The sequence below is a fragment of the Piliocolobus tephrosceles genome, chromosome 14, assembly GCF_002776525.5.
Source record: "Piliocolobus tephrosceles isolate RC106 chromosome 14, ASM277652v3, whole genome shotgun sequence".
Taxonomy (NCBI): domain Eukaryota; kingdom Metazoa; phylum Chordata; class Mammalia; order Primates; family Cercopithecidae; genus Piliocolobus; species Piliocolobus tephrosceles.
In genome coordinates this window covers 83,848,252-83,874,073 of record NC_045447.1, presented here as the reverse complement: position 1 = coordinate 83,874,073, position 25,822 = coordinate 83,848,252, and the positions used below count along the sequence as shown (strand labels likewise).

At 40.0% G+C, this 25,822-nt stretch overlaps 1 protein-coding gene and 1 long non-coding RNA gene across 5 annotated transcripts in view; one reads left to right on the top strand and one right to left on the bottom strand.

Moving 5' to 3' along the window:
• C14H9orf135 (chromosome 14 C9orf135 homolog) overlaps positions 1–23,898 on the bottom strand; it is an 85,064-nt gene extending 61,166 nt beyond the window's left edge. For 2 of the 3 annotated variants that reach the window (XM_023213414.3, XM_023213415.3), the window contains exon 1: positions 23,686–23,892. In XM_023213414.3, the coding sequence (XP_023069182.2) occupies positions 23,686–23,837 (152 nt within the window). In that variant the 5' untranslated portion in view covers positions 23,838–23,892. Of the gene's footprint in view, positions 1–23,685 lie in introns of all 3 variants that reach the window. The other variant, XM_031934114.1, reaches the window with a different exon arrangement.
• A 59-nt stretch (positions 23,899–23,957) lies between these two features.
• LOC111543420 lies at positions 23,958–25,248 on the top strand. Of its 2 annotated transcripts, none has more exons than XR_002731856.1 (2): positions 23,958–24,067; positions 24,436–25,248. It is a non-coding gene; the product is annotated as an uncharacterized LOC111543420 (long non-coding RNA). The 2 variants fall into 2 exon arrangements; XR_002731857.1 differs by having other exon boundaries at positions 24,034–24,164.
• The last annotated feature ends 574 nt before the right edge of the window (positions 25,249–25,822 follow it).

The following is a 25,822-nucleotide window of genomic DNA, read 5'->3' as shown; positions in this document are numbered from 1 at the left end:
GAAGAAGAAGAAGAAGAAGAAGAAGAAGAAGAAGAAGAAGAAGAAGAGGCGGCGGCGGCGGAGGAGGAGGAGGAGGGGGAGGAAGAAGGAGAAGAAAGAAGAAAGAAGGAAGAAGGAGGAAGAAGGAAGAAGAAGGTGGAGGAGTATGAGAAGAAGGAGAGGGAGGGAGGGGGGAGGAGAGAGGGAGGGAAGGGGAGGAGGAAAGGAGAGGGAGGGGGAGGGGAGGGGAAGTAGTGGGGAAGAAGGAAGAAGGGGATTTGGGGGTAGAGAAGGAAAAAGCAGAAGTGGCTGGCAACTGAATAAGCTATTTTTAATAGAACCTTCTTGAGTGAAATACAGGAAGCTAAGACTAAGCACCCCTCAGAAGGTACCTTGCTTTAAGGGATACAGGGCTAGAATTGTTTAGGGGACACTCAAGTACCCAAGAATTCAATCATTCAGCCATTTGTTTATTCCACAAATGTTTTAAAATTCCTACTATATGCCAGGCACTTTGGTAGGTGTGGGGGATGCAGTGGGGAGCGAGTCTGATGGAGTCCCTGCCTTCAGTTGCTTGCAGTCTAGATAGACAGACACAAAAATAAGAAAAATCTACAACATGGTAAGTTTGGGTAAAAACCTAGGGAAACAGAATCACTTCCCTTAACCTAGATTGGGAACCCAATCCAAAGGACATCCAAGTCATGAGGCCCTTTAGGACCTGGCCCCCTTCCCCATTCCCACTGGACTGGGACTCAGCCCCTGCACTACACTCCCATTAACACTCCTGCCTCCCCACCTCTGAGTGTGATAGCAGAGCTCTGTAGTAGAACCCAGCAGCGAGGGAGCCCAGGATGGGGTGGCAGGCAAAACACCACACCTGAACCCTCTTCTCTCCTCACATCTGAGCATCAAAGTGCAAAACACTAAATGCTTTTTGGTAACCTACCAGCATTTTATGAGAGCCTAACAGGAAGCTTTCACTTAAGTTGTCAGGGGGGTTATTGGACAACACAAGCTCAACCAGGTCCTAGCTGTTTGGCCTTGGGCAAGTCACTTAACCTTTCTGTGCTTCCATTTTCACATGTATAACATGAGGACAGAAATAATAACAATACCTTTTAAGATCTTAATATGAATCAAATTTTTTTAAAAAAACAGAAAACCCTTCATATGCTGTAAAGCATCACAAACATCTATGTATAGTGAGTACTAATTGGGCTCCAAAATCTGGTATACATTGGAACTTAGTTTTGCCATAATTGAACTTAATTTTTCTTTCAAGCTCTCATTTTACTGAGTGGAAAAACCCGCATATTTGTCAATCCTGGATTTCTTCCAGTTCTGAGGGGTTTGTGTGGTGCACAATGCCAAGAATCCATCTTTGTTGCCATCCTTTCTCCTTGCTTACATCTGCAGAAACACTCTCCTTCCCCTGTGGTCTTCCCTTACAGATCCATGCAGGTCTCCATCCTCCTGGCCTTGCCACACAGACTTGTAGGTAGACTAGTGCTCTGCTGCAAGGGTGCCACTCTGTAGCCCACCAGACATTTTCTAGTGTCTCTCTCCACCTGGGTTCCTGGAAACCCAGGCACCATCCCTGGGTTACGTGCCTGACCCACCAAACAGATAGTGTTTCATCTCTCCAGCACTCTGGGCTTGGGGACACATGGGAGCCCCAATCTTCAACAGTTCTGAAAACATTACCCTGGGAATAGGGGGTGATGGGGAGAGGCAATGACAGGTCCTGATATGGTTTGGCTGTGTCCCCACACAAATCTCATCTTGAATTGTAGCACCCATAATTCCCACGTGTCATGGGAGGCACCCTGTGGGAGGTAATTGAATCATGAGGGCGGGTCTTTCCCATGCTGTTCTCGTGATAGTGAACAAGTCTGACAAGATCTGATGGTTTTATAAAGGAGAGTTTCCCTACACAAGCTCTCTCATGCCTGCTGCCATGTAAGACATGACTTTGCTCATCATTTGCCTTCCACCATGATTGTGAGGCCTCCCCAGCCATGTTGAACTATGAGTCAATTAAACCTCTTTCCTTTCTAAATTACCCAGTCTAGTGTATGTCTTTATTAGCATCATGAGAACAGACTAATACAGGTCCCATCTGGCTCCAGGATTTCCAAAATCTTAACTCAAATTCAGGATCCCAGACAAATTCAAACATTCTTAACTTTTTCTCTGGCCTTCTCCTTTGTGTGTCCATGAATTCTTCATTTGCTGTGGAACAGGGTAGCTTGGCTCTTCATGCTCCCAAATCTATCAGGCTTATGCTGAGACCCAAGTTTTTGAAATCCAAATCCAATAATTTGGCTCTTTCGTTACCTGTGGGTCATTCTTCCCTGAGGCAATAAAACCGGAGTACATCCCTACAGCAGCACACAAAGGAAGGGGAAATATACCAGTAATATTTCAGTGTATTTGCCCCAGGGCTCACCTCTTTATTAGACACTGAAGAAGGCACAGAACCCATACTACTAGAGGCCTACAAAATAACTACTTTTAAATCAGAAATATATATATATAATCCAGCTTGGATTATACCTGTATTCACATCATCAGTCAAACTATCATTTTAAACTTTTTTTTTAATGGAAGAATGAGCCTAAGAAAGCAAAGATATTTATGGTCTGTGAAAGTCAGTATGTGGCCCTAATGATCCTACCATATACTTTAGGTTTCGTGATAACTAAATTCTTACAAAAGATGCAGATATGTTCTTTTTTCATATAGCAACCTTAGATAGCAGCCAAAAGCCTAACATTAAAACCATGAATCTATAATGAAGGTGTTTCTTTGGGGGACTGAGCTAATGTAACTGGCATTTCCTCGTGCCTGCTGGCTGCCCACGGATGCTGTGCCCACAGCCTGTGGGGCTCTAAGAGATTCACAGCCCAAAATCTGCCCCTACTCCCAAGAGGCTGCCAGCCTAGCAGAGAGAAATATACATGTTTAAAAATTATAAAATGTATAAAATACACTGTATGAAACACAGTAAAATATATAGACCCAAATAAAATATAAGATATGCCTTTACTATATACCCTCTCTATGATACATATTTACCATATATAAAATGATTAAGGCTTTCTAAAGGAAACAGGAGACTGAATTAATTCTCTGACTTTATTACGTTAGGGGACCAGTGGCCTATGCCTCAGATTTCCTGAGACAAACTGAGAATCATAAACTGAGGAACTAAATGAATCAATAGATTGAGAGTCTCAAATGAAAGGAGACATATAAGTGCAAAATATTATTAAGTGTAATGATAATATCTACAATAGGCTTTAGTTGGGTATTTTTAAGCACTTTGTCAAAACCAAGCCTTATAACCTTTCTGTGATTAAAATATAATATATACATATATAGAAATAATCAAGGTGCAATAATATATATATCTTCTAGCTTCATTCTCCTTGCTACCTGCATTTGTTTAGTCATCAAATGACTTGCCATGATTTTTTATTTGTTGCAATGGAAAATTCCTCATGAGAAAAATAAATAAATGTACTAAAATAGAATTTAGAATGTCCCTAGAGCAGTAACTTTCAAACTCTTCAACTACAGTCCCCAGTAAGAAAAATGATGCATCTTTTTCTTTTTTTTTATATGAAGTTTTGCTTTTATTGCCCAGGCTGGAGTGCAATGGTATGATGTCAGCTCACTACAACCTCTGTCTCCTGGGTTCAAGTGATTCTCCTGCCTCAGCCCTCCAAGTAGCTGGGATTACAGGCAAGCACCACTGTGCCCAGCTCATTTTCTGCGTTTTTAGTAGAGACAGGGTTTCACCATATTGGCCAGGCTGGTCTCGAACTCCAGGCCTCACGTGATTCACCCACCTTAGCCTCCCAAAGTGCTGGAATTACAGGCGTGAGCCACTGCATATGGCCAAAAAATGATATATCTTAATTCAGAATACATACATGCATTTCCATGCATAAAATTGAAATCAAAATTTGTCCAGGCACGGTGGCTCATGCCTGTAATCCCAGCACTTCGGGAGGCCAAGGCAGGTGGGTCACTTGAGGTCAGGAGTTCAAACCAGTCTGGCCAACACGGTGAAACCCCATCTCTAGTAAAAATACAGAAAATTAGCTGGGCACGATGGTGCGTGCCTGTAATCCCAGCTACTCGGAGGGCTGAGGCATGAGAATCACTTGAACCCCGGAAGCAGAGGTTGCAGTGAGCTGAGATCGTGCCACTACACTGTAGCCTGGGTGACGAAGTGAGACTCTGTCTAAAAAAAAAAAAAAGAGAGAAAAAAAATTGAAGCCAAAATTTGACAAAACAGTCTTTACCATCATAGGAATGTGGATACTTTTTATTCCTTATATTTTATATTTTTAAATGTCATTATTAATCCACTGAATTGAGTTCACAATGCATTAATGGGTCGTGAAAAATATTGCTCTAGACCAGTGGTTTTCAATCTGGTTGGAGAAGGGGATCAATCTGTGGCCTCTACTCCCACCCCAGAGACAATGCAGACATTTGGCAATGCCTGGAGACATTGATGGGTATTACTTCTAAGAAGGAGAGCGCTACCAGGGTCTAGCGGGTAAAGGACAGCAATGCTGCTAAACATGCCACAATGCACCGGACAGCCCCCATCCACAGAGAAGTATCTTGCCCAAAATGTCCATAGTACCAAGGTTGGGAAAGCCCTAGAGAACAGCTGCACCCCAGACTCTCAGTGGTTCCCAAACCTAAGTGCTTCATGGAGCAGCCAAACTTTCCCCCAAAAAGGATGGGGCCGACATAAGGCTGCCAACTTTTTGTGTTGACAAGAACATTCAAAATAAAATAATCATCTATCACCTTTCATAAGAAGGCCTGTAACACCAACAATCAGTAAAAACAACCTCACAGTCCTTCAAACCGAATAGATTTAGCTATCTGAAAAACTTGCTACATTGAGTTGCAGGACTGAACAAACTGGAGTCCAGAGCTGCAAGTCAGGAAGGTCCCGCAGCTCCCCGAGGCTGCCGCAGGCCAGAGGGCCCAGCTCCCCATCAGCAGAGGAGAGGGTGGGGTTAGGTCATAGGATTATTCTTACAGGAAAGGAAACAGGTTACATTCTAGATTTCTGTGGTTGTATGTTTATGTGGGGCAAGGGAAGTGGGAGGTTGCAAAGAAACCAGCATCTTTGTCACTGCCGCACCTTTCACATTGTTTTATAATTATCCATTCACGTATCAGCCTTCTCATTTGACAGAAAGCTTCTTAGACACAGGAATTATTTTCTATTCATCTTTGTGATCTTGGCCTGACACATTGTAAATGCTCATTAAATCTTAAATGATTGACTGATTGATTGATTAAATGAATGTTCTTACATTTTGTTACTGTCACCTTAATATAAATGCGGAAAGCAAAGACTTTCAAACGTGTCCATAAAAATGAAGAGTATCCTGGCTCAGTCTGCAAAAGCACATGTAAAGAGGGAGTAATTATGCATATAGAGATGCTAGTCCTTTGCAATGCTAACTTGTCTCCAGAGGAATTATAAATCTACTTGCTGAATGAGAAAACTTTCAACATACATATGCATAACACTGATTGCAAAGGGGTTTGACTCTGAGCAATAACTGACATGAGAACAATGAAAATCTGAGCAGAATTCTAGCTTCTGGTGACTTGACAAGAGACGCACTTTTCTTTGCAGATTTCAAAGATGTTTAAAATGTTTAGTTAAGACTCCAGATGGCAGAATATATTAATTTTAAATTTTAGAATTATTAATGTAGTTCACAACCATGCCGTCAGCTATTGTATTTTCTGATCTAGCCCAAATAAGAAGCGAAAGATAGCTTTTCTATTAGATTTTTATAATCATCTGCTATCTAGAACTTTAAAAGAAAATTACCCTTGAGAGTCAGCTATATTCCCTAACACATTAGAAACATAAAACTGATAGAATCAAAGACTGCAATGAGACATTTGACAATCCTCTTTGAAGATTTCATGGGCAAATGATTTACATGCCAAGGCAGTGTTATTTGGTGGCATAGCCCTGAAACTGACAAATGAAGACTTTCAAGTGTATTTGCAGAATCATAAAGAAAATCTTATGTTCTTGGGAAAAATTGTGACATTTCAGACTTATAAAGAAAGACTTTGTTTTTCTGTGTGTCTCGTGCTGTATGTGATCTATGCATCTATAACCATGAAACCACAGAATTTGAAACTTAACTGCACAAGGAAACCATCTGATGGAGACAGATAAGTGAAGTCATCTTCTTCACTCAGCATATATTGAGTGGCATGTAAATAAGACCTATCATTATTATAAATTTTCTTCATAGAAAATCTTCAAAACAGGAGGCCCTATGGAGAATATTGGAAGGAAACAAAAGGTATACAACAGTTGAAGACTTTGTCTAGCGTAACAGTTTAAATGTTAAATAAATGTGGCCAGTCTGATTAACTGCCAAACACATGACTTTGAAAACAGCTGAAGGGACATGTATAAAATAGGGCAATACTACAATTGAGAATCCCACCTGGGATACTTTTAGAGGGAAATAAGATGCTAAGTACACCAGGAGTGGTGAAAAAACGGACTGTAATGGTCAAACCAGGGCGAGTACGTTCTGTCACCCTATGTTTAGACAGCTGGATCTCAATTATCTTCAAACCCTAGGATATTTCTGAGTTTCCTTGATCCTCTCCTCCAGAAACAACTTGCAATAACTGGCTGAAGACACTGGGTGGTGGAAAAGTAGGGCTAAAGGGGGAGTTTTTAAGGCGTACTGTACATTAGTAATTACTGTAGTCTGAAAACAGCTTGCAGATTTCCGGCATGGAGTGACATGGAGATCAGCCTGCCTCCCTTCAAAACAAAAAGCAAAGAAACACTCAGTTACCTGTGTAAGCTCCTATTCCAGTAGTCTTAATCTACTGGCTTAAATAATTTGAATTAATTATTTCAGAATAACATCAGAAGATTACATTATGTCACCTTAAGATCTATTTTAAATCACACTTAGTGATTCCATGAGCTGTGCATATTGAGTAGATAATACAAAGTCTTTTGGTTTCAGGACAATTTGTTTCATTTACTTTAGAAAATAAGTAAGTTTTTCTTCAGGAATAAAATCTAGAATTCAAACAGACTTCCATAATGAACATAACTACACAAATACACATTTTTCCCTTTCCTCCTAGAATTCATTCAAAAACAGCAAAGGAAATGAAACAATTAAAAGCAAATAAATTTTTGGCAAAATCACAAGTTATCATCCCCAGATTATAATATGTACAAGGGCCATTAAAAGCAGCCAGAGTCTAGCTGAGGCCAAGTAGAAGAAGTGCTGAGAAGAGATCAACAAGATTGCATAGAGGTGGGCCTCTTGGAGTGCAAACCAAGTTACATTTCCCATGGCTGCACAGATAAACTCTTTCTCCGGAAACAATGGAAAATGTTAGATTAAATATTATTATATTTTGGCCAGGTGCAGTAGCTCACACCTGTAATCCCAGCACTTTGGGAGACAGAGGCAGGTAGATTGCTTGAGGCCAGGAGTTAGAGACCAGCCTGGCCAACATGGCAAAATCCCATCTCTACTAAAATACAAAAAGTTAGCCAGGCTAGTGGTGCACGCCTGTAAATCCCAGCTACTAGGGAGGCTTGAACCCAGAAAGCAGAGGTTGCAGTGAACTGAGATTGCACCACTGCACTCCAGCCTGGGCAATGAAGTGAGATTCAGTCTCACAAATATATATGTGTGTGTGTGTGTGTGTGTGTGTAGAGAGAGAGAAAGAGCGGCATGTAAATAAGAGTACTACATACTTTTAATGTATTGGACATTAATGGAGAATTTTCAGACCAATTTTTTGGGTGAAAGCTAGAACCAGAGGAGTAATTAGAACTTCAAAACACCAAACCCACTCCCTTAGGGTGTTTACCAATGTTATACAAGGGTAATGGCTTTAGGTCCAGAGGTTCAATAATGTTAGGGCTACAGGGAGCTCCAGAGCCCATCCTAGGAAGGGAGTTTTACAAGAAAGTCTTCTAGATGTGATAGACATTGTGTTCACCAATATATTTTATCCTTCTTTCCTGGGAATGCAGGAGGTGAAAATTCCCAGCACTTGCAGTTAGTAAGGCCATTTGACTAGTTCCGGCCAATAAAATGAATATACACAGAAATGATATGTGTCATTTCTGGGCTACGACATCGGAAGCTCTTCTATAATATTCAACTCTTTCTTTCCCTGAAATGACTTTCTGAAATGTCATTTCTTTCTGAAATGACTTTTCAGATGATGGAGCTTCAATCAAGCTGATTCTCGGAGTGTCTATGTGGAAGAGTGCCCACCTTCCACCAAAAACCTAGAGCAGACATTGTATGAACAGAAAATCAACCTTCATGTAATACTCACCGGAATCTGGGCTGGAGGATGGGGGGATGCTGTTTGTTATCACAGATTAAGCTTAGCCTAATCTCACATAGAAATTAGTATCAAAAGTGGACTACGGGTGCTGCTATCACAAAAATAAAAATATATATTTGGCATTGGCTAAAAGCCAGGCAGAAGAAAATAGGAAACTGGAAAGGTCAAACACTTTATAGCTAGAGAAAGTGAGAAGTCAAATCATGTACCTCCTGAGATTGAAAAAAAAAAAGGAAAACTGTTAGTTTTGTGTGTGAATTGCTATTGGTTGTGTTTTCCAGGTATTTACAAAAGAGAATGAGATGAATTCAGGAAACAATTGGCTGGGCTTCAAGAAGAAATTAAACAGAAATGAGAGATTCCAAAAATCTGAGGCCTTGAAATATCAAAAGAGCCAACAACTTTCAGATCCCAAACAATAAGAGAGAAAACTGACAAAGACTCTTTTGAGACAAAGGTCCATTAAAGCTCTGCTTTGCAGCAAAGTTCATCCTATTGTTAGGCCCTCCCAGTAAATTCAGATACATTAGAGCTGTCAAAAGATAAAATTACAACAAGTTTAAATATTGACTTGGCTTTTATTAATGATTCTAGCATCTGGCGACACCTCATTCTGGAAAACAGAATGAGTTGAGCAGAGGAGGTTGACTTTATAGATAGAAAAGGGCTGAAGAAAGCAGAAACAGAGAACAAAAAATGGATTGGCTGCTTCAAAAGTTCCTTTCCTGATAAGGTTAAAACAAAGGGGACTTCCTTATTAGGCTGACAAAGGTAGACTGCAGTCTTCTGGTTTTTTCGAAAACTGGTCTGTTTCAAAATTCACTTTGATTATGTGGCACTTAGCACAAGTGACTCCATTCTGGCTTGGTCTGGTCTACTGGGGCCTAGTGCAGGAAGCTGGTTCAAAACAATGGCCTCCTATAAACTTTGTTTAACAGAGCAAATATCTAATTAAGGAAATGGCCAAACAGAAAATCCCAAGGTTTCTGATTTCTGTGACTACATCAGTTTCAAAGTGAAATTCAAGGTGTTCTAAAGAGAAAAGGTAAAGAAATACAGCAAGTCTGAGAACTTTATCTATTTTATATAGAAAGAGTTGAGGGTGAGATTACTAGCATTTGGAACAAACTGAATTCAAATAAATAAAAAAGTACTGTTTTTGAGAATTGTACTTCCAAATAAGCCAGGAGTCTACATTTGTAAATCCTTTGACTGTTCAATATTTAAAATATCCTTTGGTTACCCAATATCTGGAAACAGAAAATGAACCAATTGAGTTGAACACAGGAGATGCATGTAGTCCAATATCCACTGCAGGCATGGAATAATGGAAAAGCAAAGATCATACCAGGATGGAGCCAAGACCACAAAGAACAATGGGAAAGAGAAGCTGCGCCCTGAGAGCCAAATCAGGGTCTCATCAAAGAGTATTCCTGGCACCAGCGTAGAGCTTTCTAACAATGTCTGCTTGGCGTGGACAAATGACAACTCTGTCACTGCCATCCTTCTTCTTTCTGAGTAGGTGTCCCTATTATACTCATCCTGTCTCTGTCCCAGCACTGCACAGTTGACCCTTGAACAACATAGTTTGAACTATGCAGGTCCACTTACACATGGGTTTTTTCAATGAAAGTTACACTGGGTGTGACTGCTTCTCCTGCCTCTCCTTCCACTTCCTCCACCTCTTCCTTGCTGCCTCATCTGCCACCTGAGACAAGAGACCAACTCTTCCTCTTTTTCCTCCTCCTCAGCCTACACAACCTAGTCAATGTGATGACTTTATAATGATCCATTTCCACTTAATGCATAAATATATTTTCTCTTCCTTATGACTTTTTAGCAATGTTTTATTTTCTCTAGCTTATTTTATTGTGAGAATACAGTACATAATACCTATAACATACAAAATATGTGTTAATTGACTGTTTATGCTGCCAGTAAGGATTCCGGTCAACAGTAGGCTATTAGTAGTTAAGTTTTGTGGGAGTTGAAAGTTATATGCAGATTTTCAACTGCACATCTGGCCAGCATTCCGACCCCTGTGTTGTTCAACAGCTAACTGTATATTGGATATATCAAGTGGGGAGGACAAAAACCTGGATTTTTTTTTTCCACAGGTTTTTGAACCAAGAAGAACCACAGTTAGTCTTGGTAGAGAAACTATGGCATAACATGAGCAGATCCTGGATTTTGACCTACGACTAGATGGAATTTGGGTCATTTTCCTTGGGTAAACATTTGGGTAAAGGGGTGAACATAGACTGCGTGTGGAAAGAAGAGTGAAAGCAATACTTATGACTTGCCTACAGAATACAACTTCCAGTGCATGTGGGACTTTTATAAAAATTAAGATAAAATATTTCAATATATTCAAAAAATATAAATCATAGCCCCTGACCACCATGCAACAAAACTAGAAATTAACAACATTTTAAAAAATATCCTTCTTTGATCTGGAAATTTTTAAACACTTAATCAAACAACTCTTGAGTCAAAAGATCAATGCAAATTAAATTGCTTAATTTCTCAAAAGTGCAGACAAATTAAAACACCACTTACAAGAATCCATAGGATATAGCTAAAGCGGTACCCAGGGAAAAATCCAAAGCTTTAAGTATTTAGATCACTAAACATGAAAGAAGGAAAGCAAATAAATGAAACATCTAGTGCAAAAGCATAATAAAAGAACAAGCAAAACAAAAGAAATAAGAAGAGCAGAGTAATTCAAGGTAAAAGCACAATTAAGTAAGTTAGAAAACAGAAAAGAGGCCAAGAAAAAAATCAGTAAGTAAACAAAATAGACAAACTCCTAACAAACCAAGAAAACAAAATAGAGGGATATAATATCCATACAATGACATATTATTAAGAAATGAAAAGAAATGAAGTATTGATAAAAACTACAACACAGATGAACCTTGAAAACATTATGTAGGTCACCAAGGACCATACGTTGTATAATTCCATTTATGTGAAATGTCCAGAATAGGCAAATCCATAGAGGCAGAAAATCAATTATTGGTTGCTTGTGGCTCGAGGGCTGAGGGCTAGAAGAGGTTTGGGGTGAGGGATAAAGGGAGTAGGATTTATTTTGGCAGGGGGTAACAAAATGTTCTAAAATTGATTGTGGCGATGGATGCACAACTTGGTGAATACTAAAAGCCATTGAATTAAATACACTTTAAAAGGGTGATTTGTATGGCATGTGAATTTCATCTTAATAAAATTGTTACAAATAGGATATAACCATCAAAATAGAAGAAAAACACCTTAATCATTGAAGATTACTTTCCATAACTCTATGCAAATATGCATGGAAAGCTAGATGACTTACATGACTTTCTAAGAAAAACTATTTCCTAACACTGCCCCAGTAGAAACAAGAAGTCGAAATAGACTATTTCCAAAGAAGAAATAGAGACAATTATCACAGAGCTAAGAGTTATTCCCCAAAACAGTACTAGTAGGGAAAAAAGTTGGTATTTGTGCCTGAAAGTCCAGCAGGACATTTGGTATGCCTTGACCTGTTCATTTGTCAGAGTTATATGGGCAAGGACTGAGACAACGAGCAAGACTTAACACATTACATTTGCCACACTGACTTTGACATGCATGGAAACCAACCAGTAGTGGTTCCAAATTACTTAAGTTTATTATAAAATTGTTTTACACGAAAAGAAAAATTCACATTAAAAAACCATGCAGTCTTTCCAGGCTAAATTTTTCTAATAATTGACATAACAACTAATCATTTGTTAGAGGTCTGGGTGGGAGGTCACAGTATCTTAACCTCTGAGAGACTGCCTGCAGTGGCCCACTGTTGCCTATTGACATGCATCCCTACAAGGAGAGCAGGTGCCACTGATCTCTGAAAGCTCGGGGTTCTTATACAATCCTGAGTGGGGAATTCCCTTTCTGTGACTGGATCTATTATGAGTGTTTCTGTTCACACCCTTGCTATAAATGGCTATATGCAAACTAGCTAGCCTTAATGTGTTGATGCTAAATACATGTTAGCTCTGCTGTTCTCACCCATCTGGCTGTTATTATAGTTTATGGATATGTAAATTAGGCTTCATATAGATAGATGGATAAATGCTGTTAAGATGCTATGGCCACCTCCAGGACTAAGAGTCACAATTCTTACAATCGCACATTCTGCATCACAAGATACCAGTCATTACACAACAAAAAATGCCCACACGTATTTCCAAAGACTCTTGGGGAAAGGGTAGTACTGCCCTTGGTTGGAAACTCATGCACTATACCTTAGTTCTCTTTGGGGATCCTAGGGACTAGGTGAACCCCCTCTGGAAAGCTTCCCTCATCCAACAGGCCTACGTTAAATGCTCCTCTTGGTTGCTCCCTGAGCAACCTGCTTACCGCTAATCATAACACATATCACAGTACATTGTAATTGCTGGGGTAGCCCTCCCCACTCCTGTCCCACAGTAACCTCTAACATCCCAAAGGCAGGTAGGATGTCTTAGTCATGGTCAAATTCCTAACCCAGCAAAGTGCCTGCAACAGAGCAACGGATTCATAAATACACTTTTAATAAATGCCATTCAAAAAAGAGTTCTTCATCTAGGAAGAAGATAGTGAATAAAAGCTTAGTGCTTTTTTAAAGAAAGCTTATTTAATGCTTCTGGATCCTTACTGAGCAATTCAGTTTTTCCAAATGTTTAAAAAATTGTGACAAGTTATTTATTCCTATATTTTAATTTCAAAATAGTTTTTCCTATCACTATCTATAAAAGGAGGCTAAATTATTTGCAATGAAATTTACTTTGCAATAGATAAATTATGTATTATGTTGATTCTTCCATTTACTCGAACCTGGAACAATCTGATTGGAGATCTAGTAGCTTGCCAAAGAAACATATTATAATATTTCTGCCAATTAATTCTCTTTGTTAATGAATCACAACTTAGTTAAATATAAAAAGAAAATACATGGTGTGACTAATAACAATTAAAACATAATCGTATTTCAAGTGAAATAAAGGAAACAGTAATAAAGATTAATGTCTATCAAAACCAGTAAGAAGGCTGGGTGCAACGGCACACATCTGTAATCCCAGCACTTTGGGAGGCACTTTGGGAGGCCAAGGTGGGAGGATTGCTTGAGGCCAGGAGTTCAAGACCAGCCTGGGTATTAAAGGAAGACCATCATCTCTACCAAAGAAAAAAAAATGTTTTTTAAAATCAGTCAGGCATGGTGGTGCATGCCTATAGTCCCAGCTGCTTGGAAGGCTGGGGCAGGAGAATCATTTGAGCCCAGATGTTTGAAGTTACCACAAGCTATGACTGAGCCACTGTACTGGTGGGTGACAAAGTGTGTGCCCTGGCACACTCCCTAAGAGCACCCCGAGTACTTACTGTCAGCTGGAATTATGCCTTTATTTCTAGGGCTATGGGTTAATGTCTGCCACCCTCACCAGACTGCAAGCTCCACAGGGCTGTCTGGTTTACTATCTGTGTTGCTCTGGGTGACAAAGCGAGACCCTGCCTTTAAAAAAATAAAATAAAATAAGAATATTTAAATGTATTCATAACTTTTGCAAAGCACTGCAAAGATATGTTTCATCTAATCTCTACACAGGATTTCTGTTTTCAGCCCATTACATCTAAGATAAATTTTAAAAAATTGCATTGAGTAGGTACAAGTTGGCTGGGGAGGGAGAGTTTAAAGTCAAAATAGCATCAATTGTAGGAAGTCTCCCAATATATTAATGGGTTATGTTCTAGACTTTTGCTGTGAAACTGAGGGTTTGGAATTTGCTATTCCTTCTGCACCATAGTAACTTTCTCTAGGACTGCCAGCCCAGCACTCTTTCCTTCTCCTGGGTGCATCCTCCTTGTTCGTGGCTCTTGGAGAGCTACCATATTTCCATTTGCCCTTGCCCAGTCAGATGACTTCAAACAGGTACTTGGCCCAGGGAAAGACACATGGCCTGAAATTTGTTGAGCCAGAACTGAAAATACCTTAAAGCCAACCTTTCTTTGTGGGATGAAGATGTAAGTTATACATTCCAGAACTGTAGCAGCCATGTTTCCCATACTCTTCCACAACAAGATGAAGCAAACTCACAAAGAGAGAAGGGAAACACAGACCTGGTGGCATTTTCATCCTTCGTTCTAGTTGTTCCTAAGGCCCAGCTTCCCCCTGCCCTTCTCACCTGGTAATCAATCATCCAGGAGTATCCTGAGTTAATTCATTCTGTTTTCTTAGGCTAGAGCAAGCTGACCATCTGTCACTTGCAACGAAAAGAGTTCTGACCAGTACCCACAGAAAATGGTGCCAATGGGGATGAGTTCCCAGGGAAACTCAGAGAAGTGTATCTAACAATACTAGTTATGGTGCCACAAAACCCCCTGAGCCCTGAGTTTGGGCTTCTCAGTGTGAACCTCTCCTTATCAAAATGTCACTAAGCCGCACATTCTTCTAACTTCCTCCCCCAACCACAACACTCTTACCTAGAAAGAGATAGTCAGTAAGGTAAATGAAAGCAAGCTTGGTGAAAAGGTACTTCAGACTATCTGTGAGAGGAATGACTACAGCAGCATTACAATAAGGAGAGGACTCTAATGGCTCCCACAGCCCAGTTATGAGTTGGGTATAAGGGTAGGGGTTTGGCTTGAGGCAGAGGTACTTCTGTACAGCAAGGATCTTTCCTAATCCAAGTTTGCCTGTGTGGTGAAATGCCTCTTCTGTATACTTTGTCTTACCAGGGCTCATCTTGCATGTAAAATAATTTTATTTTTGTAAATGCCAGTTAAGTTGAGCAAACTTTCACACAAAGGTCATGATAGTTATCATTCTATAACTACCGGTTTTCAGAAAAAGAATTTGACTGGAATTTCTTAAAAGAAAATAGCATTGAAAGAAAAATGTAGTCAGGGCAAAAGGAGGCAGAGTCTCCTGGATTTCATCTTGAAAAATAAAAAAATACAGTGCTTTCCCCAAAAACTACTATATCCAAAAGCATTTGTAGGTAATGTGCGTATGTTGAGGAATGAGAATGTAGGACTAGATTAAAAATAACGATGGCGTAGGATCCACCGTTGTAGAACACAGACGAGAATGAAAGGGTGGTTACGCCAAATGAATGTGAATAACATCACGCTTTTTACCCAACATAAACTAGCAATTAAAAAGATATTTTTAAAAGGCTCATAATAAACCATGGAGGGTGACTCAGATGCTGAAAGAAATGAAGTATTGTGTCTAAATTCTGATCCTTTAGAAAATGTTTGCATCCAGGTAAAAGCTGTAGAAAGTGATATCACAAATTTTAAGTAATTTTACTTTATTCTTATTATGAAAATACATGTTTGTTATGGAAAATGTAGAAGTAGCAAAGAGAAAAAAGAAAAGGAAAAATAACCCATAAATCCACCATCCAGTAATAAATATCATGTTACATGGTGAATATTTTTTCACTCTCTTTTCAGTGAATATAGACTCATTTATTTTATTTTATTTTTTGGAAACAGGGTCTGTCACCCAGCTCTGTCACCCAGGTTGGAGTGCAGTAGCTCAATCTCAGCTCACTGCAACCTCTGCCTCCCAGGCTCCAGCGATCCTCCTGCCTCAGCCTCCCAAGTAGCTTAGACGATAGGGGTGTATCACCACACCCGGCTAATTCTTGGTGTTTTTTTGGTAGAGATTGGGTTTTGCCATGTTGCCCAGGCTGATCTCGAGCTCCTGGCTCAAGCGATCCTCTCACCTTGGCTTCCCAAAGTGTTGGGATTACAAGCGTGAGCTACTGTGCCCGGCCTAAACACATATTTTTAACCAAAGAGAGAATTCCAGTACATATTGCTTTTTTATACTTAAAGAGATTAATTTTTCAAATGTTAATCTTTGTACTTTTCTTTACTGAGCCACCCTTTAAAATAACTTTTGCTCTAATAAATCAGAGATACCCACATTTGCTTTGGGAAGAATTAGGACTGTTTCACCAGAAATCTGAAGAAAAATGGAGCATTATTGATTAACTTCTGACTGACAAAATGAAATTTTTGAGTTCTGAGTGAGATATTTTCTTGAAAGTCAGGCATTATTGAGAAACAAAAGGACTTCTAAATTCCTTAAGCTTCTATTAACAACAAGAACCAGAAGCTCCCAAATAAACCACAGGGAGGATGACTTTGTAATTAATATTCTGAAGAACACTTTAGAAACTAAAAGAGGAGCTTTGGCAAGTCTCAAGCCAATGGGAGTAAACCATCCTGGGCAAACCATGGCATCCACTCGCCCTCTCTCCAGGGCATTGAGAGGGAAGCTGAGTTGAGTGTCACTGGGCCAGCTGCAGGCCACCATGTTGAGGGTAGATGTGCCCCACCTCTACCTGTGGCTGCAGAGTGACCAGCCTAAGTCAGGGGCTGTGCGAGGACGAGCCTGATAGGTATCTGCAGTCCCCTGCAAGAGACCAAGTGGGACTGAATCTGGAGGCAGAGACACCAAGTTCTCAACAAACCAACAGGATCAGCCACAAATTCGGCTGCAGCATGCACAGCAGTTGGACCATGATGAGGCAAGCAAGGACAAGGACCTACAATAGTTCCGGAGGCCTCACTCCTCCACCCCCACCCAAATGTCACATAACCTCAGCCCCTTGTACACATACAGATGGTGTGAGAAGGTGGAGGAGGAAGGACTCAAGGAGTGGGCACTGTTCTGAACGAGACTATTTTAACCTAAAACAAGCTGTTAAACTAAAAGAGACACAGATAAGCTTTAATTGGCATGTTTGAATTTTTCTCTAGTAACCAACAGTTGAAAAGTTTGAGGACTGGTTTTAGAAAATACATTTTATATATGCATCTGAGTTGTGTGCATATTTCTAATTCTGCTACCCGCTAGAGTGAATAGATTTCCATGTTCTTAGCCTACTGTTACATCATCTTAAATGCCTGCATGATATTATAATTTGGAATTTTTTAAGTATAAGTTGAGAAATAAAAGTATCTCTTTAAAGTGTAAATATCATTCGTCCCCACATTAACTTAAAACCCCTTTAGTACCTGTCAGTTCTTGATGGTATGACACACATTGCAACGAGGAACAGCACAAACTTAGCTCCCATTTAAAAATTCTTTTCTACTTTAACAGAAGTGTATGTTATACCCTTCTAAGGTCATTTCTATAGAGGTGTCCAAACATACTTCCATGTTATGTTATTGCATCAAGAGCATGGCTGTGAAAATCAGCCCTGGTTTGAGTGAGGATTTTGTACTATACTGTGGTCTTTTACCTCAAGGCTTCATTAAAATATAAATATAGGGCCTCAGCCTGCAGTACATTTTGGGTTTCTGTCTTTATTCTTTCTGCCTGCTCATTTATTTGAGAAACATTAATTGAGCACCTACTGCATTCTTATCCCTTGTCCTGAGGCTTGCCCTTCTTTCCGCCTTCTAACTATAGATCCAAAAAGCCCCTTTAAAGCCTCTTCTCTCCCCTGTCAAATTTTGTGTTGTTTGCATGGAAACCACATAACCAAACTTAAAAATGTGTACAAATTAAGAGTTAATAAGCTTCTGATTGAGGGCCTGAGACTATGTTAAAGGCAGAAAGATGAAGGCTTGATAGAAAAGAAGCCCTTGTGGATTTCAGCAAAAGGACAGGCTGCAGCATGTGGTTACCAAGGGGCCTTATAATTTTTTGTCTTTGCTTTTTATCATAGTTCTCGAATGTGTGTTGGAAATGTAGAAAGATTGGATTGCTGGCTAGCAAAGATCTGTGTAGCACAAGCTTGGTCTCCAGTGACAGGAGGAACTCTAAATGCTTCCAGGTTAGTACCTGAGAAAATCATTCATTAAATACAAGAAGAATGACACTGCAAATTAGAAAATTCAGACACTCTCTTTTCTATTTAAGTGCACTCATGATATCCAGGTATCTTGGAATTGGGTGCTCCTGTGAACATGAAGTACCTTAAATACATAGAAACTTCCTGTTCAAACAGTGCAGTAGGATAGGGGGAAGTCTGAAGAGCTTCATGGAAAGATTCCCCCCTTTAATTCTAATTTACTGCCCCAGCCCAAATGATTTTGTGTAAAAGTATTTAAAACTACAAAATTCCCTACCCCACAATTATCACCATATTTCTCTTCCCTTTTTTCTGTTTATCTTTCTGGTTTCTTCCTATAGGGGACAGGAAGTGAAACTCCCAGGCTCTTTAACTTGGGGCTTAGGCAGCGAAGAAAAGTAATTAAAATCACAAATACATAAAATTAACCTGAGTCCTTAAAACTAAATGTCACCATGGAGACCAGAGCAAGCACTGTCTCCATGGAGATCCCAATGCATTTGTTTTGCTTTAAATTATTATCACTTGTTCCCAGATGTCAATTTGGCCAAGGAAAAGATGAATATGAATGAATGAATATAAGAATTAGCCTCACATAAGAGAATTTGTTAAGGGTGAGTCTACATTGTTGTGATTCTTAGTATTTCTTTTTTTTTTTTTTTTTTTTTTGAGACGGAGTCTCGCTCTGTCACCCAGGCTGGAGTGCAGTGGCCGGATCTCAGCTCACTGCAAGCTCTGCCTCCCGGGTTCACGCCATTCTCCTGCCTCAGCCTCCTGAGTAGCTGGGACTACAGGCGCCCGCCAGCTCGCCCGGCTAGTTTTTTTGTATTTTTTTAGTAGAGACGGGGTTTCACCGTGTTAGCCAGGATGGTCTCGATCTCCTGACCTCGTGATCCGCCCGTCTCGGCCTCCCATAGTGCTGGGATTACAGGCTTGAGCCACCGCGCCCGGCCTTGATTCTTAGTATTTCATCATTCCAATGAGTGGGAAGATATCCTAACAGAAAATATTTCCCCTTAGTTCAATTCTAATGGAATCACCTGATGATATGGCTCCATAAATGCTACAGGAATTAGTGGGGTAAAATAATTCCTAGAAAAGGCATCTCTCACTCAGAAGCATCAAGGTGTGATGAGGGTGATATGACTCTATCAACCACTTCAGTTGCAAGGAAGAGGTGACTCTTTGGTAATGTTTTATCCCAGTAACAGATGAAAGGTATCCCCTAACAAGGATTCTGGATATAGTACTTTATCACGTCTATTATACACAACTGTTTTTAATATGAGTAATGAGGTCAAATAGCTCTGTATCACATGCCAGATAAAGAGAAACACAGAGAAAAAATCTAAATGTTTGAACTGTTTAATCAGAGGAAAGTCAGAATTTCTCCCAGATACAGATTTTATTTTGTACGTATATGTACAGTCACTTAACTGATTGAATACTCTGTTGAGAAGCCATGCAAATGGTGTGTTTATAGATATTAAGTGTTCATCAATTAAATAAGAAATCACTAATAAAAGCTATTAAAATGTAACAAAAATTCAATCTATCATAAAACAAATCAATAGAAAGCCAACAATTATGACCAAAATGCATAAAAATAAGTCAATGACATCATTCAATTTAGAATTTTACACAACCTGAATTTTATTCAGCTTTGTAGGACAGATCTTGGTGACTGGCTGGATATGGAAGAACAAGTATGCCAGCAATACAGTCAGCACAGAAAATGCTAGTGCTTCTCACATTTCACAGTCAATTCTTGCTATCTTTATATTCTATAAAGTTGCTTCGAACACTCAATTAGCAAATACAGAAATACAAGGTTATGTTCCTGTGAGACTCTGGTCACAATATTTTTGTCAGTCAATCAAGACATAACCTTGTATTATGTGTGTTTCAGTTTAAAAACACCTTACGTAACGTGTATTGTTGATTCATTCACATTGAAATCACTGCCAACTGCACTATAATGTTTTCTTGGAGATAGACTATAAAATGTATTGTCACAACTCAGAGTTAAATAAAACAGGTTTTCATTAAAAATCTAATGTAACAGTTATAAAACTTAAAATCTTAATAGGGATAATTATAAAAGCTATCACAGATACTCAACAGGAAACTTCAGAAATTATAATTATTTTGCCATTTATGTTTTACTATTAAGTATAATTATTGTGTTTCTTTTTTTATTATACTTTAAGTTCTAGAGTACATGTGCACATCGTGCAGGTTTGTTACATATGTATACATGAACTGCACTATAATTTAAATCTGAATGAAGCTTTCTAACACATGCATTTCCTCTGTAAGGCGTGTTACAGTCTTCTTGTGCTTAGCATGATGCTTGGGGCCATTTTACTATACAGCTAACAAAAAGCATAAAATGAAAAAAAAAAAAGTCACATTAAAGAGAACATGAAAAGGATACTTGTTTACAGTATGAGAGCTGAAACAAAAAGGCAGAGCATTGCTTTGACCTCAGGTGGGAACATGCACGTTGGGCAACTCAAATTTTTCTGCCTTTTTTGCTGCTCTGAGAACATCTACAAATGACCACAAAAGTGCATCAAGTATTAATTTTGACTTACAAATAAATTGTAGCATGTAGGTGAATTTACAAACACAGAATTCAGAAATAATAAGGATCAACTGTATTTGTCCACTATTGAAAAAGAATTCTGTTTCCTGAGGGGCTGTTCTTTACTATTCCACTGCACTTGCCTATTCTTTTTTGTCCCTATCCTTAGTTCAAAACCTTGCTCAGGAACCACCCTCCCCACTGCACCATTACCTTTGTTTTTTATAATCATTTCTTTTTTGCAAAAATCAGATGATAACAAATTTATTGATATTATTCTTCTTTACTGCCGTCTGGAGCTCCTTGGGGTCAATGGCCATGTCCTAATACATATAACTAACTTCTACTGTGCTTAATATGTGGCAGGCCATGTGTTAAAAGGTGTTTCACATATCATACCTCATTTAATCTTACAATAACCCTGTCATCCCCATTTTACAGTTGCAGAAACAGGCCCAGAGCAGTCAAGTCACTTGCCACAACACACAGCAAGAGAGTTAGTTTTCAAACTTAGAACCCGAGTTTTAACCATTATGCTATGCTAAATCAATAGTGTTAGCTACTGATACGGTTTGACTCTGTGTCCCCACTCAAATCTCATCTTGATTTGTAATCCCCACATTGGGAGGGACCTGTAGTCCCAATGTGTTAAGAGAGGGAGGTGATTGGATCATGAGAGAATTTTCCCCATGCTGTTCTTATGATAGTGAGTGAGTTCTCACAAGATTTCATGGTTTTATCAGTGTTTGGAAGTTCATCCTTCACCCTTCTCTCTCCTGCTGCCTTGTGAAGAAGGTGCTTGCTTTCCCTTTGCCTTCCACCATGGCTGTAAGTTTCCTGAGGCCTCCCAAGACCTGATGAACTGTAAGTCAATTAAACCTCTTTCCTTTATAAATCACCCAGTCTCAGGTTTTTCTTTATAGCAGTGTGAAAACAGACTCATACAGCTACCCTGTATTATTGACAACTTATGATTTTCCAGGAATGATGCTAAATGCTTTACAACAATTATCTAATCGAATCCGTTTCTCTATCTCTATGTTCCCAACATGTAGCAAAGTGCATGACACACAAATGTTATGTTGGGCTGAATTTAAGTCTTCCTGTTCCCCAGCCTTCCTTCCAAAACCAATGCATGATATCCCTCTATATTTTCAGCAGCGGCTGGAATGACTTACAGTGTTCCACTACCCTTTTCTCCTCACCAGGTTCCTCACCTTCTTTTCATTTATGTTCTTCTGTGGTTTTGCTATTGATATCTGTAACTTTCACAATGGAATTTTCAAAGTAATAGTGGTGCAGCAGACAGCAGAAGCACTGTCCCTTTGCCAAAGGTCTTCCTCTTTAACAGTAACTTCTAGTGGTGATTTATATTATGACTCAAATCTCTGTGGGGTAACAGAATCACAGAAGAGCTAAGTGTTTTGCTTGAGAGCTATGAGGTAAGCCCGATATGAGGCTAAAAGAGGATTTTCTGTTTCCCAGTGTAGCTTTGGATTCCAAATCTGTATAACCTCTCACACTAAGTTCAAAGGAGGAAGAGAGACAGTTTCAGGATTGAGAAGTAAAAGCAGAAAAGTAAACTTGTTGGAAAGCAGGGAATAGGCTTTAGAAAGTTTGCAAGACAGAAACTGCAGGGGTCACATATATTACATGAATGAATGGGATGAAGTAGGGCTTAGCCTTAGGGCTAGAGTCAAAATCATTCATTTCTTTCAAAAGCAAAAACATAAAGTAGACAAGATTTGTGATTTCTTTTTTTTCTTCACACTTCTCCCAAATATTCCAACTACTCCAAATGTAATTACTATCAACAGTAGAGCCAGGAAAGTTAATTTGAGGGGAAGAATTTGAAAAATCCTAAAAGGTTCCACTTTTCTTCCAGTTTCTCTTTAAGAGAAAGTGAATTTCCAGGTCAAGGTCTAAAGTACAAGAAGTAAACCAAATGCTTCTTGGGGCCAAGCAAGAACTTACATGAGGGAAGTTCCTAAAGACAGAACAACACCCATCTTAAGGCGTAGCCAGTGCTCAGCTCTGGTGCATTCATAGTTTCCCGGAGAAATAAAATCCTCCCTGGCCAGGACTTTCAAATTTTCAAAGATACAACCCTGGATTTATTGTGAATCCCCTAGTTTTAAATGTGGCCAACTAATTAAAATGAGAAAAAAAAAAAAAAGTAAACAGAGCTCATGCCAAGCAATGTATTTTGGTCTTAATCAGTGTGAGATGCCAGTTTGCAGTCTCTGGCCAGAAAAGTCCTCGTATGTAGCCTAGAAAATATGAGGGACCTCGTTCAAATCACTCAATGTACGCCCTACCCCCAGAAAATGGCAGCCCTGGAGACTGGTCCTCTAAACAGGCATCTCCCTCCTGCTGTGCCCCTGGCCTCCAATTCCTTTTATGAATATGTGCCTGTTTCAGAAATGTGATTTCCAGGCCTCTGATAGCACCCGCTTTTCACCCCCTATTTATACACACCTGCTCTGTGTGAATGAGCTAAAACCTCAGGTGACCGGGGATTTGGCTGCTACATGGCCCAGTGTGTGTGTGGCTGGGAGCTGCCCCTGGAAGGCTCTTCTATTTCCTCCTGCCTGCTCCAACCCTCTCTCCCATTCTCCCCATCTTTCCTTTGAAAATACTTCTTTGACTTTTTTTCTCTCTTTTCCTCCTTCCCACTCCTCTCTCGTCTCATCTTTTCCTTACCTTTCTTCTCATTTCCTTCTTTCTCTACCTTTCTCCCCCATTTTTCTCATTCTTTTTTCTGTTTCCTCTCTCTTCTCCACTCCTGTCCCCTCTCTCTGACTCTCCTTTCCTTTCCTGTTCTATCCTTTCCCCTCTCTTTCCTCCCTCTAATACCCGGGAACTTGGGAGGGGAACCTCGCTCACCAGGAATACACCAACACCGGCTTCGAATATTTCTTGTGATGGGAGCGAAGGGTCAGGGAGCCCTTGCGCTCCACCAAGTCCGGGGGTCCGATCTCCAACCAGTGTTGCTTGCTGTCGCACCAGTCCTGACAGAATCTGTCAAGGCTTTCCATGGCAGCCCTCGAGGTATAGAGCTCTGAGGAGTTCTCTATGCGCCTGTCCTGCCCTACAAGACCGGAAGTACCAAGATTTGGCGTCTCTTATCTCCTAAGCAACCTGGGGCGGGGCCAATGGAGGGGCGGATCCCTTCAACCTGACGGCGAAACTTTCCCTAGACGTTGTCGTTACTGATAAGAAACTACGTTTCCCAGAATGCAGCGAGGGTAGCGACCGGGCTACATAGGTGATGAAAGGCGGAACTGCATCCTGGGATCTGCCGTTTCGCCTGTCCACCAGCCAAGTCCTAAGAGTGGCTGGGCACAGTTATGCGGGAGTGGTGGGTCAGTTAAGTACCAAGGAAAGAGCAAATTCCCTGAGCCCCGAGTGGGTCTGTTTGGGCTGTTTTTAGAGAAGATCTTTTTTTTTTTTTTTTTTTTTTTTTTTGAGACATAGTCTCACTCTGTCACCCAGGCAGGCTGGAGTGCAGTGGCGCGATTTCGGCTCACTGCAACCTCCGCCTCCCAGGTTCAAGCGATTCTCCTGCCTCAGCCTCCCAAGTAGCTGGGATTACAGGGGCCCGCCACCAGCCCGGCTAATTTTTTGTATTTTTAGTAGAGACAGGTTTTCACCATGTTGGCCATGCTGGTCTCGAATTCTGACCTCAAGTGATCCGCCCGCCTCGGTCTTTCAAACTGCTGGGATTACAGACGTGAGTCACTGCGCCCAGCCTTTACAGAAGTTCTTTCTACCGTCCATCAACCATTGCCACCACACCTTCTGCTTACAAGTTATTTATAATAAGTTTGACTAAAAGAGAACAAGAGAACATCCCCTGAAACCCAAAGTATGTCATTCTATACAGCTTTCTCAGATGCGAAAGAGGAGGAGCAGACTCATGCAGCAAATCACCTAAAAAGTTTGAGGATCAAAAAGTCTAGCTCCAGTTTCAGATCCTCCCTCCACCTTTCTGAACACTAGTTTCTTCCTCTGAAAAACGAAAGAGGGAATGGGACCGTAGAGTGGAGTGGGCACAAGAATCGCAAGTTCCTTCAGGCTATGATGCTGCAAGACTCTAGGTACAGTTCAGGACTCTGGGCATTCAGATCCCCAGGACTTGTCAAGTTCTCCTCATTGAAATTTTTGATATTTTGTGACAACAGAAATTCATCACATTTTTGTGCTGTGTGTTATAAGTGGGAAGGAGATTTCAAAAAGATTGCCTTTTGAAGTTATTGGATAGCTGTGTTACAGAAGAAAAGACGTTTATTTCATTTTTGACTTTCCAAGAAAAGAATATGTAACACATCAGAATTCTTCTCTCCTCCCTGGCCTTAGTCGAGTACCTGAGGGGCTTTAAAGGGCTTCGTCCTTGCAATCACTTACCCAGCATAGTCCTTAATACAGGTATCTTCAGTGTTGAATGAATAAATAAGTGTTCATTATGTTTGATTACCTTAGATTTACTTTCCAAAAGTGTCTTACTTGAGGAAGACCACATGTACACAAAGAATCAAACTTTAAAACAGAGTAAGCGACCATTCACACTACAAATAGAGTCTTTGGTTTATAAAAGATGTGTTATAGTGCTCCCATAAATAGTGAGGCACTCTTCTGTATCAGATGGCACAAATTTGATTACATATAGCTACTAAGTGTTTTTCCGTGGTCTGTGGTGCATAGTGTGGGTGCCTGTGGTATGCTATGGTCTCTATTTTACTGACAGCTACAGTTAAAACATATTTCTTAAAACCAAATAAACAGTCCACCATCACCAGCCAAGTATGAGGAGAGGGCTGACTGCTATTTTAGCCCATTTCTTCTAGGCAGAATGAAAAGAAAAATATAAGTTAACTTTAAAAGGGGAAATATGATCCCTGTCAAGCTCAATTCTGTCAATCAAAGCACAGCATATTGATGTTGCTCCAAAAATATTATCATCATTGCTGTCATCTGTTCATGTGTTCATTTTACTTACGTTTAGAGTGGCGGTAATGTAATA